Here is a 14,229-nt window from a genome sequence, read left to right on the forward strand (position 1 = left end):
TAGAGCAATTGAAATTTCTTCTTTAGTATTTTTTTTATTTTTTATATTTTTATAATTAAAAAATAAATAATAATTAATTATATTTTATCATTTGATCACAATAATTGAATATATTATAATTCTATGGATGATCTATCATATCCATTGACCAATTGAAATTTCTTCTTGAATAATTATTTTGTTATTTTTATATTTTTACAATTAAAAATTAATTAATTATATTTTATCATTTGGTCACAATGATTGAATATATTATAATTATATGGTTGATCTATCATATCTACAAAGCAATTGAAATTTCTTTAATAACTATTTTTTGAATATATTATATAATGTTTATTTATTTTTTATATTTTTTGGAAATAAATAATAAATAATTATTAATTATATTTTCACTTAGAAATTGTGTCAATGCATGTTTTATGGTTGGATAGGAGAGTTGGGTTTCTCCCATCCTATAAAATATTAAAACTTAGGAATTATAATTTATAAATTATAGTTAAGCATAGGATTTTTAATGAAATTATAATTAACTTCAATATATTTCTTAATAAACGATTAAAATATATTAATTTAATATATATACACCTCATTCAGGTCTTATATTTAGTATTGTTGATGTATTTTTATGATTTATTAATATATTTATAGTGTTTCCAACTATATTTGTGTATCTTAGTTTTTTTCCGATACACATGTGTATCTAAGACGTATCCCGATACGTCTCTAAAAATTGCCTTTCTGATACACTTGATGTTTCCAATACTTTGAACCTTTGTTCCAACTTCCTATAGCTGATAATTCCTTGTCATTCTGCTTTCTACTTCCAAAAGCACCACTCGTGCTTGTGTAAAGGCTATCGAGGGAAACTTAAATGACAAAAAATTAATTTATCTTGATTATGAAAGTGCATCAAATGAACCAAATAGGTCGAGTCTAGAACCAAAATTAATACAGGTATGAAGATTAGAAGGGCCCAACGATCTATGTGAGAATAACTCAAGATATAGACAATACACAATAACTTTGAAATGAAGTAAAAATAGTATATTTATTAGTTTTTTTCATGAGATGTGAAACGGTTTGCAATTACATGTTTGAGAATACAACCCAAATATTAACAAACCGCTTGAAATCCTTTTAATTCCAAACGCATGTTTTTGGTGGGTTTAACTCCAAACTAAAGATGCATAAAACAATAAAAAATAATAATTAAAGAAATCCAACTTCAGGAAACATCATGCTCCATATTTAGGGGCCTTCCACAGCTTGAATGCTAATTCATACAAGAACCGATCTGCCGGTATAGCAAGATTCCCCCCACGCTGATGGTAAAATGAAATTAAATAAAATGAGTCAAATGAAATTATGATAGAACAAAGCCAATATATCTCAACAAAAAAGGACAAATTTGACGAAGGATATATTTTCTTTCATCATGGACAAATTACCATAAAAGTTCTTTTATTTAGGAATTGTGAGAAGCATAAAAGCTGAACTAAGACAGAGCCCTAACATAAAATAATCCACAAATTCAATAACATGTAACCATTATGCAACCAAAAAGCAGCACTGAGCACAGAGATAAATATCGAATAGGAAGAAAGCATGCAACATGTGTTGAGATGTTGATAACTTTTTTTTTTTTTTGATGAGTGAGATGTTGATAACTATTCTTTTTAGTTTTTTCATTTTTCATTTTTTATTGTTTATAGCTGCTGAGTAATGCCCCATATGGTCTTTCTATGCTGTTTACTCTTTTTACTTATATTTGCCCATCCAGGGGGATTTTTGGCAGTGTACATATATTTATTATAAATAGAAGTGTGAGAGGCGGCAGCTCACTTTTTAGCCTCTTTCAAAATTTCTTCTTTTCTCTTCATCTTTATCAATCCAAATCTTGTTCTATACCAATTTTCTACACTGCGTTAGAGTACTTTACATTTCAAGTTGGTATTAGGGCACTTTTTAGTCCTCTTGAAGTGAACTCCATGCAGTTCTAGGATCAGCTGACTGAATGGGAGTGTAAAAAGGGCTGATCAATCCCATCTAGTGGTCTGGTTCTTGGAGTTTTTGGGGTTGTTTCCTGCCCAAGAAGTGATCTTGGGGAGTTGCCTTAAAACAAGAAACATAAGAGGTAGGCATTTTTTGGTTCAGTTTTGCTCTTGCCTTCTGGGACAAGTGCTTGCCATTTATTCAAGGTAGATCACCATAATAGAGAAATCAATTACAGTAAAGAGCCTCTCTGGAGAGATTGGAGTGATCAATTGCTTGATGTCTAGTTTCTCCTTCAGGGGCTGAGACAAAACTGGTGATACAGGTATATGACCTATTTTATTGGGGCAGTTGGGTCTAGTTGAACTTCTTTTGACCTAAAATAGAGATCAGCAGGTTCTTGTGTTTCTCCTGGTCCCAGATTGATGTTTTTTGCTCTGAAAGGGCCTCTAGTAGACTGTTTGGGGATTGTTTCATCCCAGGAGTGGCTTATTCTGGGTATGTTGTGTTTTCCATATGCTTGAAAAGGCATGGAAGCATTTAGTAGTGATCAGAAGGCTAGCCCAAAGAGTGGGACCCTGATTAGATGTACCATGGACAAAGAATAGTGGTGTGATTACTACAATGAAGCACAGACTCCTGGAATGGGCTCAATCAATGAAGATTGGGATAGGACAGCCTAGAAAGTTGGGTTACATCATAGGTTAACAACTTAACCAATATCCATGTTGATTAATTCTATGCAGCCACATGTTAGAAGTTATTTGTGAATGAAGACTACAAAGGATGTCAGTTATATAGTCACTTTTACTTATTCTCAACCCTTGGATGTGGCTAGGGCTTACCAGTGAAAGATGCAAGTAAAGAACTAGAAGCAAGGAGATGCATCATTGGAATTATATTCTCTACTCTCTAGGCTCTTTGGCTCTTTGGTAGGAGATTGATCATTTGGAGACTGTCCAGTGGTGTGATAAGGACACTAAGACTCACAATGCACTGGTTGGGAGGAATTGAGTACTTGAGTTTCTATCCAGGCTCAATCCAGATTACGAGGCATCATATTCTCACTTGCCATGATTTGACTATAGCACAGCGCTACTCCTTAATCCACATAGTGAGGAGAGTAGAGTTTAATGTTGAGATCACCTAGATAGATGCTACAGCGATGGCATCTAGTAGGCCAAAACATATTGGAGATAGGAAGAAGGAAGATAAGGACTTGGTATGTGAACATTGCAAGGAAACCTGTACATGCCACGGAGACTTCTTGGAAGCTACACCCCAATTTGATACAGTGCATCCTATTCTCCGTTCTCCAATGATTACCATCATCAAAGACACTTGCAATGGACAGAGTAGAGGTAGAGAGGTATAGTTGCTATATTAGTCAACTCAAGGGTAGTATTGGGGATTAGCCACAATTACAAGTCTTATGAGAGACTGAGACATACAACTACCTATGCTCATACAGGTACTAGTACTACAAATCATGCCTCTATGACAGGTAAGGAGAGTATTTCCTGGATAATAGACTCAAGCTCCGAATCATATGACTAGTATTTCATAACTATTCTTTTCTTATATTTTGTGTTTTAGTAGGGATAAAGTTTCATTGTTGTTGGTTCGCTTGCTTCTATTTCTGGCAAGGGAAATAGAACCCTTGGACAGATTTAGTGGCTAGAGCTCTATCTAGAGTTACTTCTGATCACTGTCCCATTAAACTAGGCCATGAGTCCTTTGTAAATGGACCAAGACCCTTTAGATTTGAGAATATGTGGCTAATAGGGGTGAGCATTGTTCAGTTAAAACTGAAAAACCAAACCAAAAATTTCGGTTTCGATTTTGTCGATTTGGTTATTTCAGTTTTATAAAATTTCATTTCAGTTTTGCTTTTCAGGTTTGGAAATTCGGTTAACTTAAAAAACAAATTAACCAAACTTTATTATCTATATAATATATATTAACATATGATACATATATAATATGTATAATATATATTATATTGCATTATATTATATATTAAAATGTATAGTTTATTATATATATTGTATAATACATACTTTTAATATAATACATATATAATATCTATAAGATATATTAAAACACATATAGTGATGAAATTCGGTTTTAACCAAAATAACCGAAAACTGAACCAAATATTTAGGTTTTGGTTCGGTTTTTCATTTAAAATTTTGATTTTAAAAAGTTCAGTATATTCAGTTTGGTTTTTAACCAAATAAACTGTTTACTCACCCTAGTGGCTAACACACCCGGACTTCGTGCATAAGACCAAAGACTAGTGGAATGAAGATTGAAAGGGGTGAAAATGGAAGGGGTTAGATTTCATAAGAAATTGAAAAGACTTAGAGCCAAATTAAAGGAGTTGAATAGGGACCAATTAGGGAGATTAGAAAAACAAAAAGCCATTCTATTGCCCTAGACTAAAGAACTAGATGAAAAGGAGGCTCCAAGATCTATGAATTAGCAAGAGAGTAAAGTGAGAATGAAAGTAAAGGAGTTGGAAGATGTCCTCTTGAGAGAAGAAATATTTTGGAGGCAGAAATAGAGGGAGATTTAGAGTTTAGTGGCAGGGGGGATAGGAGGGGCCTTAACTAAGGAAGTTGAGGAAAATCTGTTGGGTTCCTAGTTTCAAACTATCTCCATGAAAACCATTAGTTAGGAAGCGCAAGAAAGAGGAGAGTGATCAAAGATCTAATCAAAAGGGAAAAACCTGATATCATGCTACTACAAGAAACCAAGCTAATGGATTTAGATAGAAGTTGGGTTAGGATCTTTTGGAGATCTAGGGGAGTAGGATGGACCTCAGTCCCTCTTGGGGAGCTTCGGGGGGAATTGTCACACTCTGGAAGGAAGAGATTGAAGCAATGGAGGAACTGGTAGGCAGGTTTATAGTCTCCATCAAGTTCAAGAATGTGGAGAATGGATTTGTATGGGTTCTAACCAACATTTATGGATATAACTCTTATAGAGAAAGGAATGAGTTGTGGTAGGAGCTTTATGTAATCCAAGGGCTTTGGGATGGTCCATGGTGTGAATTGAAGGTCCATGGTTGTGTGAGACTAACAGCCCTCATAGAACAATCACAACCAGCATGAGAAAGTTTAATGGCTTTATTGAAGAATGTGAATTGAAGGAAATTCCACTTCTGCATGATAAATTTACTTGGTCCAATTTCCAAGAATCTCCTCTATTCCAAATTGGATAGATTCCTCTTCAACACAGATTGGGAGAGGCCTTGGGTATCCTTGATTTCTAGAGCTTTGCCTAGGGTTACCTTTGATCATTATCCAATCAAATTAGGCCCGAATCCTTTGTCACTAGACCTAAACCTTTTAGGTTTGAAAATATGTGGCTAACCCACCCAGATTTCGTGAATAAGGTGAAAGAGTGGTGGGGAGAGGAAATGTGGGTGGTCAACTGGAAGGGGGTAAGATTCCACAAAAAACTGAAGAGATGAAGAACTAAGATTAAAGAGTGGAATAGGGATCACTTTGAGAGATTGGAGGAACATAAGATGAGTTGATAACTCGAATAAAAGATTTGGATGAGAAGGAATCCCAAATTATATTGTCTAAGAATGATAGAGAAATGTGAAGACTACTAAAAGGGGATCTTGAAGAGGTGCTTTTGAGAAAGGAGATCAACTGGAGGCAAAAGTCTAGGCATAGGTGGATTAAGGAGGGTGACGGGAATACCATTTTTTTCATGACTTAGCAAATGGAAGGAGGAAGAATTTTGTGACTAAGTTAGAGCTAGATGAGGAGGTGATAACCAACCAGGTTGACATAGCCAAGATCTTTGTGAATCACTTCAAATCACTTTTTACAAGGCCTTTGAATGAAATAGTAGTAGTGGAAGTATTGGAATGGCCAAGGCTGGATGAAAAGAAAAGGTAAGGTGGCAAGAAAGGAGTATTGAGGAAGAAGAGATAAAGAAAATAGTCTTTCTAATGGAAAGATCTAAGGCCCCAAGCCCGGATGGTTTTACAATGGCTTTCTACCAAGACTGTTGGGAGGTGCTGAAAGATGACTTGTGTGATGTTTTTAAGGAATTTGTAGATAACCACATAGTAAGCCCTGGAATTAATGCCACTTTCTTAGCTCTTAGTCCTAAGAAAACCGATGCTAGCCACCCTAAAGATTTCAAGCCGATTAGTTTGGTGACAAGTGTTTACAAAAACCTGGCTAAAGTGTTTTTTTTAGGAGTAAATAAATTCTCCCCTCCATTATTAGCCAAGCCCAAGGGGCTTTCATTCATGGGCGATAAATAACAGAACAAATCCTAATTGCGAATAAATGTGTTGAGGAGATGAAAAGAACTAAACAAAGGGGTTTTGTTTGTAAATTGGACCTTGAAAAGGCATATGATCTAGTGGATTAGCAGTTCCCAATTGAGGTTTTGAAAATTTGTGGGTTTGGGGATAAGTGGTGTAAATGGATGTTTGGGTGTATCAATTCATGTCACTGTTCAATTTTGGTCAATGGCGTGGTGAAGGACTTCTTTCCAGCTTATAGGGGCCTGAGGCTAGGGGACCCACTTTCACCATTTATCTTTACTCTAATAACTGATGTATTTAGTAGAATCATTACCAAGGCTGATAGGGAAGATGTAATTAGGGGTTAGAGAATAGGGAGGAAACAAGTCCCAGTCACCCATCTCTAGTTTGTAGATGACCAAATGATTTTTTGTGAGGGGGGTAGTAGTGAGAAGGTGGCAAACTTGAAAGATCTAATAAAAGCTTTTGAGAGGATCTCCAACCTGAAAATAAATTTGGAAAAAAGCTGCATAGAGGGAATCAACTTGGTGAAGGGATGTAAGATCCATCACATGGACGCCTAAAACGTGCGGAATGGGGTGGGCAAATTTCAAAAATTTCTCTCCCTTCAACTGGGAATCACATTCCCTATTTTAGAAAAATCATATTTTTCAAGGATCAATCTTGAACCATGAATCGAACCAGATTTGAAACGAAACAGTAGGAGAGGGATATACCTGATACAGAGAAATAATATCTCTCAATGGAGGTGTTCACGCCCAAAGAAGATCACCAAAGACTGTTCCCACTGAAGATGACACAGTGGATGGAGGAGCAGAATCAGAAGGGCCGTCTTACGAATCGAATTCTTTAGGAAGAATCCAATGGAGGCAGTGAGCACAACTTCCTATTAGCCTTTCAGCAAAGACTAATGTCAAGATCCAATCTTGATCACTCCTACAATGTTGGAGAACGAACTAGCAGTATGGCGGTGGCAGGAAGGCATCACAGGGAGAAGGCGCAGTCACACTGTGTATTCTTCTCTCTGTATTTTGAAATCTGGTGTCTCTGGAATTTCTGGGATGTTCTGGATGGTTCACCCCCTTCCTGTTTTACAAGCTTAAAGAGATCAGCTCGTAATCCTATCAGGAGTTTCCTAATTCAGATCATTATCTGAATTTGGACTCTCTTTAAGTGATAAGGATAAAACCCTTATCTTATCTACAGATTAGATCAGCCTTCTCCAGATCTTATCAGGAGGTTTCCAAATCTGTATTCAGATCTGGTCTCTCTGAGTGGATAGTGTAAGACTCTATCCTATATGCTGATTTAATCCCAAATCCACCCCATCTATTTAACTAATCAAATTAGGCCAATTCGAAATGGGCTTCAGGCCCAATAAGTCTATGTGCTCAAAACTGCTTCCAAACTGCTGCCCAGTTGGGCTTCTTTGTATGGCGTGGGACCCAAGCATTGATCTACACATCAGCCACATGGGTTCGGCCCAGGCTTTGTTACAAAGCTTGGCCGAATACACTGTTGTTGACAGTGCACCCCCTGAAACCCATCACATGGACTTCTATTGGGCCCAACACTTACATTAAGTGGTCCCTAGGCCAAGCCACCTTATGAAAACCCAGGGACTGTGGACAGATGCAAGATTAGCCATCAGGTATTACCCTTACAGGCTAACACATAACCTCTCAGCCCATAATGATCAAACACTGCCCGACAAAAGATGACCTCTCCCTCGGCTACAAGAACAGTGTTGCACTCTCTGCTTTTATGGATCCTGGGAATTAAAACCTTTCGCAAACATTTTACAAACCATAATATATATACTTTTATATCTCATTACCTTTGTTCGAAAAAGGGGTTGATCCTGTCACTATGATCACCCACTCAGATGAATTCTCAGACTGTCCCAACATACCCAGGTTTTGACCCCTGCTAAGGATCTCACTGATTGACATATCAAAGACAGCCCAATCCGATACCTAGTGCAGTATCATAATCGAGTCTAGGGGTCAGGTGCAACTTTCCAGTTTTGCCCATTAATCTCCAAGATCCAGGGCAATATTGAAAATTTGGTCCAATTCAAAGATTCAATTAATCCTACACTACATGTGCCTTGGGTCTCACCCTGGCGGCTAAAACAGGCCACCCCAACCGACTTGGTGGAACATCAGTGTCAGTTTAAGGGTATAACACAGACCGATCCACTGGCTGTGAACATTCTAAACTAACACGAGTCTCATTAAGTGTCCAGTTTAAGGGTATAACACAGAAACAAACCACAAGAACATGAATCAAATATGCACTATATTCATTTAAAATAAACGTCAAAAGTACATCATTCTAATTGAAGCTAAGGGCATACAAAGACTGTCTAACAGCTCCCACTTGCACTTAAGTCCAATCTGTTATAAGCCGGAGTCCCATGCTTTCCACGTGTTTCTCAAACACTTTCTGTGATAGTGGCTTCGTCAATGGGTCTGCTACATTTTCCGCTAACGCTACCTTCTGAATCAGGACGTCCCCTCTAACAACAATCTCCCGCAGTACGTGGTACTTCCTCTCGATGTGCTTTGACTTCGAGTGGGCTTGTGGCTCCTTAGCCTGAGCAATTGCTCCATTGTTGTCACACAACAACAGGATGGGTGATGTGCTGGATGGAACTACTCCCAACTCGTGAACAAACTTCTTCATCCACACGGCTTCTTTGGCAGCCTCGCTTGCGGCAATGTATTTGGCTTCGGTTGTGGAGTCTGCGGTGGACCCCTGTTTGCTGTTTTTCCAGCAAACAGCACACGATCCTATCATGAAAACATATCCAGATGTAGACTTTCTATCATCTGGATCCGACTAGAAATCGGCATCAGTATACCCTTGGATCTGTAGTGAACTACCATCGAATACCAAACAAAACTCTTTCGTCCTTCGTAGGTATTTGAGTATAGTTTTCACAGCGGTTCAGTGCTCCTGCCCTAGGTTGGCTTGGAATCTGCTTACCACACTCACTGCCTGAGCAATGTCAGGGCGAGTGCACAGCATGGCATACATGATGCTCCCTACGACAGAGGCATAGGGAACGTCCTTCATGCCCTCAATCTCCTCAGAAATCTTGGGAGACATCTTGGAGAGAGTGACTCCGTGCCTAAAACGAACATTTCCTTTCTTGGAGTTCTCCATGCTGTATCATTTGACTATTTTGTCAATGTAAGCAGATTGGGATAATCCTATTATCCGCTTCGATCTATTTCTATAGAGTCGAAGACCAAGTATATAGGAGGCTTCTCCAAGATCTTTCATGGAGAATTGCTGTGAAAGTCATACTTTCACCGTAGTTAACATTCCTACATCATTCCCAATGAGTAGAATGTCATCTACATACAAAACCAAGAAAGTAACCTTATCCTCACTGGATTTACTGTGAACACAGGGTTCATCCGGATTTTGCTTCAAGTCAAACGATTTGACAGCAGAATCAAAACGGATGTTCCAACTTCTAGAAACTTGCTTTTGTCCATAAATGGATCTGTTAAGTTTACATACCATGTGTTCCTGACCAGCAGCAATGAAGCCTTGCGACTGCTGCATATAGATATTTTCAGTAAGATCTCCATTCAGGAATGCAGTTTTGACATCCATCGGCTAAATCTCATAAGCATGGTATGCTGCTACAGCCAGCAGGATCCTAATGGGTTTAAGCATGGCCACAGGCGAAAAGGTTTCCTCATAATCGATGCCCTCTTAATGAGTGTACCCTTTCGCCACTAGACGAGCTTTGTAGGTCTCAACCCTACCATCGGGGCCCTTCTTCCTCTTGTAAATCCATTTGCAACCAATTGCTTTTACCCCAGAGGGCGGATCTACTAGGGTCAAGACTCCATTGGTCTTCATTGAGTCCATCTCAGCTCTCATGGCCTCCACCCACTTCTGGGAATCTATGTCCAACATAGCTTCCGCCTAAGTCACGGGATCCTCTTCACTAGTCAAGGTTTCCACCAGGTAACTATCCTGGTCATAACCATAACGGACTGGTGGCCTGGATACCCGAGTGGATCTTCTAGGTTGGTCACTACCTGGAACTTGTGGGACATCTCCCACTGCTCCTGAGCTCTCCTCATCAAGAACTACTTCCTGACGATGGGTGTCCAAGATGTAATCGGTTTCCAAGAATTGTGTATTTCAGCTGCAAAACAACTTCTACTCACTTGGGTCATAGAATAGGGAACCCATAGAGCCTTTCGGTTAACCTACGAATAGGCGACGGCTGGTCTTGGATTCCAACTTGTCTGCTCTCGTTCTTTTAACGTGTGCGGGACAACCCCAAATCTTCAAGTGTCTGACACTTGGTTTCTTTTCGGTCCAAAGTTCATATGGAGTGTTCGGAACCGATTTGGTTGGAACCCGATTCAGCACGTAAATCGCAGCCTCTAATGCGTAACCCCAAAAGGATGTGGGTAACTCTGAGTGTATGAGAAGTGACCGGACCATATCTAATAAGGTCCTATACCTCCTCTCTGAAACACCGTTAAGTTGTGTAGCAAGAGGAGCCAACTGTGATACTATCCCATTGTCCTTCAAGTAGTCCCTGAATTCGTCAAAGAGATACTTGCCACTTCGATCTGATCGAAGGGCTTTAATTTCTCTCCCTAACTGTTTCTCGACCTCTTGTCTGAACTCTTTGAACTTTTCAAAGGATTCTGACTTGTGTCTCATTAGGTACACGTAACCATATCGTGAGAAATCATTGGTAAAGGTGATGAAATACACCTGTTGATTGCGTGTCCTAACACTCAGGGGACCACATACATCACTATGAATAAGGTCAAGTGTGCCTGTACATCTTTCAGGCTTACCGTTAAATGGTCGTTTCGTCATCTTACCTTGTAGGCAAGGCTCACAAGTGGGAAGATCTTCTACAATTAGAAAATCCAAAGGAACATCATTTACGAACCTTGTGATTCGGTCAACACCGATATGGCCAAATCGGTAATGCCACAGGCACGTGGGATTAACTGTATCACGAACTCTTTTCTTGTGGATGTCAGCCGACGCAGTTTCGGTTATGTTAGTTTCTAGAGAATGGTGTAGAACATATAGACCGTTCTCCAGTTCCCCGTATTCGATGAATCTATTATTTCTTTTAATAGTAATCGTATTACTAAAGAAGACAAAATAACCATCCACACACAGTTTTGAGACAGAAATCAAATTTCTTCTTAAATTTTGTACATAAAGACAATCTTTGAATACAATTGTTCCTTCTCTAAAAATTAACTCCACGGTTCCTATGGCCGCCACTGCAACACTTGCAGAAGTCCCAAAGTAGAGCGTAACTTCTCCCTCACTCAGCCTTCTACTTACCTTGAACCCCTGCAGTGAGTTACACGCATGAGTTGAAGCCCCAAAGTCAATACACCAGGACGCAGAAGCTACCAATAAATTGATTTCTATAACACAAGATTCGAAATTACCTTTCTTGGATTCCAGGTAGGCAAGACAGTTCCTTTTCCAGTGGTTGGTCTTCTTGCAGAAGTGACAGGCATCCGATGCTTTGTCTTTCTTCTGCTTCTTTCCCTTAGTGGCTTTCTTCTGAGGCTTCTTTGCATTCCGCTTTCTCTTGCCCGTCTTGCAAACTTCAACAAGCATATCTACAGGCTCATCCTTTTTCATTAGTTCTTCCGCTCATTGCAACATGTTGTTGAGCTCTTGCAAGCTGACATTCAACTTGTTTATGTTATAATTCATGATGAACGGATTAAAGGAAGGAGGCAAAAAATTAAGGATGGCATCTATCTGGGTCGCAAGATCCAGCCCGGATCCAAGAGCTTCAAGCTCATTGATGTAACCCCTCATCCGAAGACAATGGTCGTGAACTTGTTGCCCTTTAGACATTTGAGCGGTCATGAACTGTTTCAAGACCTTTTGACGAGTAAAACGATTCTGCTCTTCATACATCGTTCTCAAACTATCTAATATGTCCTTGGCGAGCTCGATCTGATCGAACTGCCTCTGTATCGGATTGTCTAATGAGGCAATGATGTAACACTGGGCAAGGGAGTTTTTCTCCTCCCAGTCCTGATAGTCTCTCCTTCGGGCCTCAGAAGCCCCATCACCCGGACGCTCTGATGCGGGATTTTTAGCCACTTTGTCTAACTTTTCGGAGGTTAGAACCAGCATAAGGTTCCTATACCAGTCGGCATAGTTCGGGCTCTTCAGCTTGTTGTCATCAAGAAACTTTGCAAATTGTCCATTTGCCATTTTCTGATAAAAAAACAAACATCAGTCCACAACCTAATTTGATTCATGTTCATTACATAGATATGGCTTTTAATCTACGATCCATTCCCATTTATTCATCTCTGAGATTTCCCTCCCATCTCAACGACAGAGACTAGGAGTTGTCTTTGGAAACGCGGGAAATCACATAGGGTGCATGGAGCCAACTGTTTAAGCTGCATAACCCCACCAACTTTCTGTGAATGATCATATCCAGTCATCATATGAGTTTTCCCTTTGGCCTCTGTCAGACAAGGTTCAGAGCCGTTTTTAGGTAAACCTTTCTGTCTAGTGAATAATTATCCATCATATTCGTGAATGCCAAGGTACCGTGAGAGAGTTCCCATTTTCAAGTGAAACCCCTCCCACATCGGTCTATGACGCCCCTATAATCTTAAGAAACACTCAGACAAGCCCAACAACAAATCGATAACCCATTTGTCTGGTGTGTTTCCTCATTACTGAAGGACCCATTCTCATGCTAATGATGGAAGGCCTTTAGAGAGTTCATCATATGAATCTCCCTATCACATGCACTCATATTAGCTGGAGGGAACAGTAATTACGCCCTAGTTTGGTCTAGGTCAAACCAAAGTGGCTCCCACTGACTTTCATAAAGCCAGATTTCGGTGGGCCCAAATCGTCTAGGGTTCCACACGTATCCTCTCCAGGAGGTGTGGGGCCCACCATTGAGGGAGGTCATCCAATGACCAAAAGGAACACCATGGCAATGATGTGCATTCAGCCATGGTGTGCGGAAGAGAGCCACTATCAAAACTGCATGGACCAAATTCTTATGGTTCATGCTCGAAGCACATCACACATCCATACATCACATGCAAGGATAAATTGATCCAATCAATTAAATATCTGTAAAGCCCATTTGAAGCCCATTTTAATCTATAATATTAACCATTAATATTATCTAGGTATATGGGCTGAATTAGGATTGATCAGTTCGGTCCATATAGCTTTATCCGCGAAGTGGGCTTTTGGCAGTTTTAACAACTTAAAACTGGGCCTTTATAGGTTGGGCCGAATTAAACACTTAATTAATTATCAATACTTAGGCCCATTAGTGGGAAAAAAAAGGGGTTGACATTCAGCCATGATCGAACCCTAGATTCAGTCAAACCAGTTTGGACCAATCTGGTTCGAATGGGGCTAGGGTTTGATCTTTAATTAAAGATTTAATTCAAGAATTAATCTGAAATTAATTACTGATAAAAGATCAAGCAAGAATCAGTCAGATAATGCTATTCGCACATTCCATCCTGCAAAACAAAGGTTAGATCCCAGTTTGCAGTTTCTCAAACTGCAAATCACAGATAGCGATTTTCCCATCTGCGGAATCTGCTTTCTGCGCCGCCAGTTTCGATCCAAAATAAAATAAACAGAAATCCTAATTTTCTATTAATATTACATCAGATCGAATCCTATACATTCAGTCTAGAAAATAAAAAATAAAAAAAAAAATTATTTACAGACCTGAATGAATGAATAGAAACTGCAAATCGCAGGTTCACTGCGCCAATTAAGATTTTGATCTCCCGTTGTACGAATAGCCCATAAATCAAGAAAATAAGAAAGAACAATTCTAAATAAATTCCAGATTTATAAAAACTAAATTCAGATCACTCGCCCATTAACTGGGAACAAATTTCCCAGAA

At 39.1% G+C, this 14,229-nt stretch overlaps 1 protein-coding gene across 2 annotated transcripts in view; it reads right to left on the reverse strand.

Moving 5' to 3' along the window:
- Positions 1–1,025: 1,025 nt before the first annotated feature.
- LOC104589224 (rhomboid family protein) overlaps positions 1,026–14,229 on the reverse strand; it is a 32,063-nt gene continuing 18,859 nt past the window's right edge. For both annotated transcript variants that reach the window (XM_010247464.3, XM_010247465.3), the window contains exon 6: positions 1,026–1,325. In XM_010247464.3, coding sequence (XP_010245766.1) covers positions 1,239–1,325 — 87 coding nt within the window. In that variant the 3' untranslated portion in view covers positions 1,026–1,238. The remainder of the gene's footprint in view (positions 1,326–14,229) is intronic.

Source organism: Nelumbo nucifera, chromosome 3, assembly GCF_055504915.1.
Source record: "Nelumbo nucifera cultivar China Antique chromosome 3, China Antique-T2T, whole genome shotgun sequence".
Taxonomy (NCBI): domain Eukaryota; kingdom Viridiplantae; phylum Streptophyta; class Magnoliopsida; order Proteales; family Nelumbonaceae; genus Nelumbo; species Nelumbo nucifera.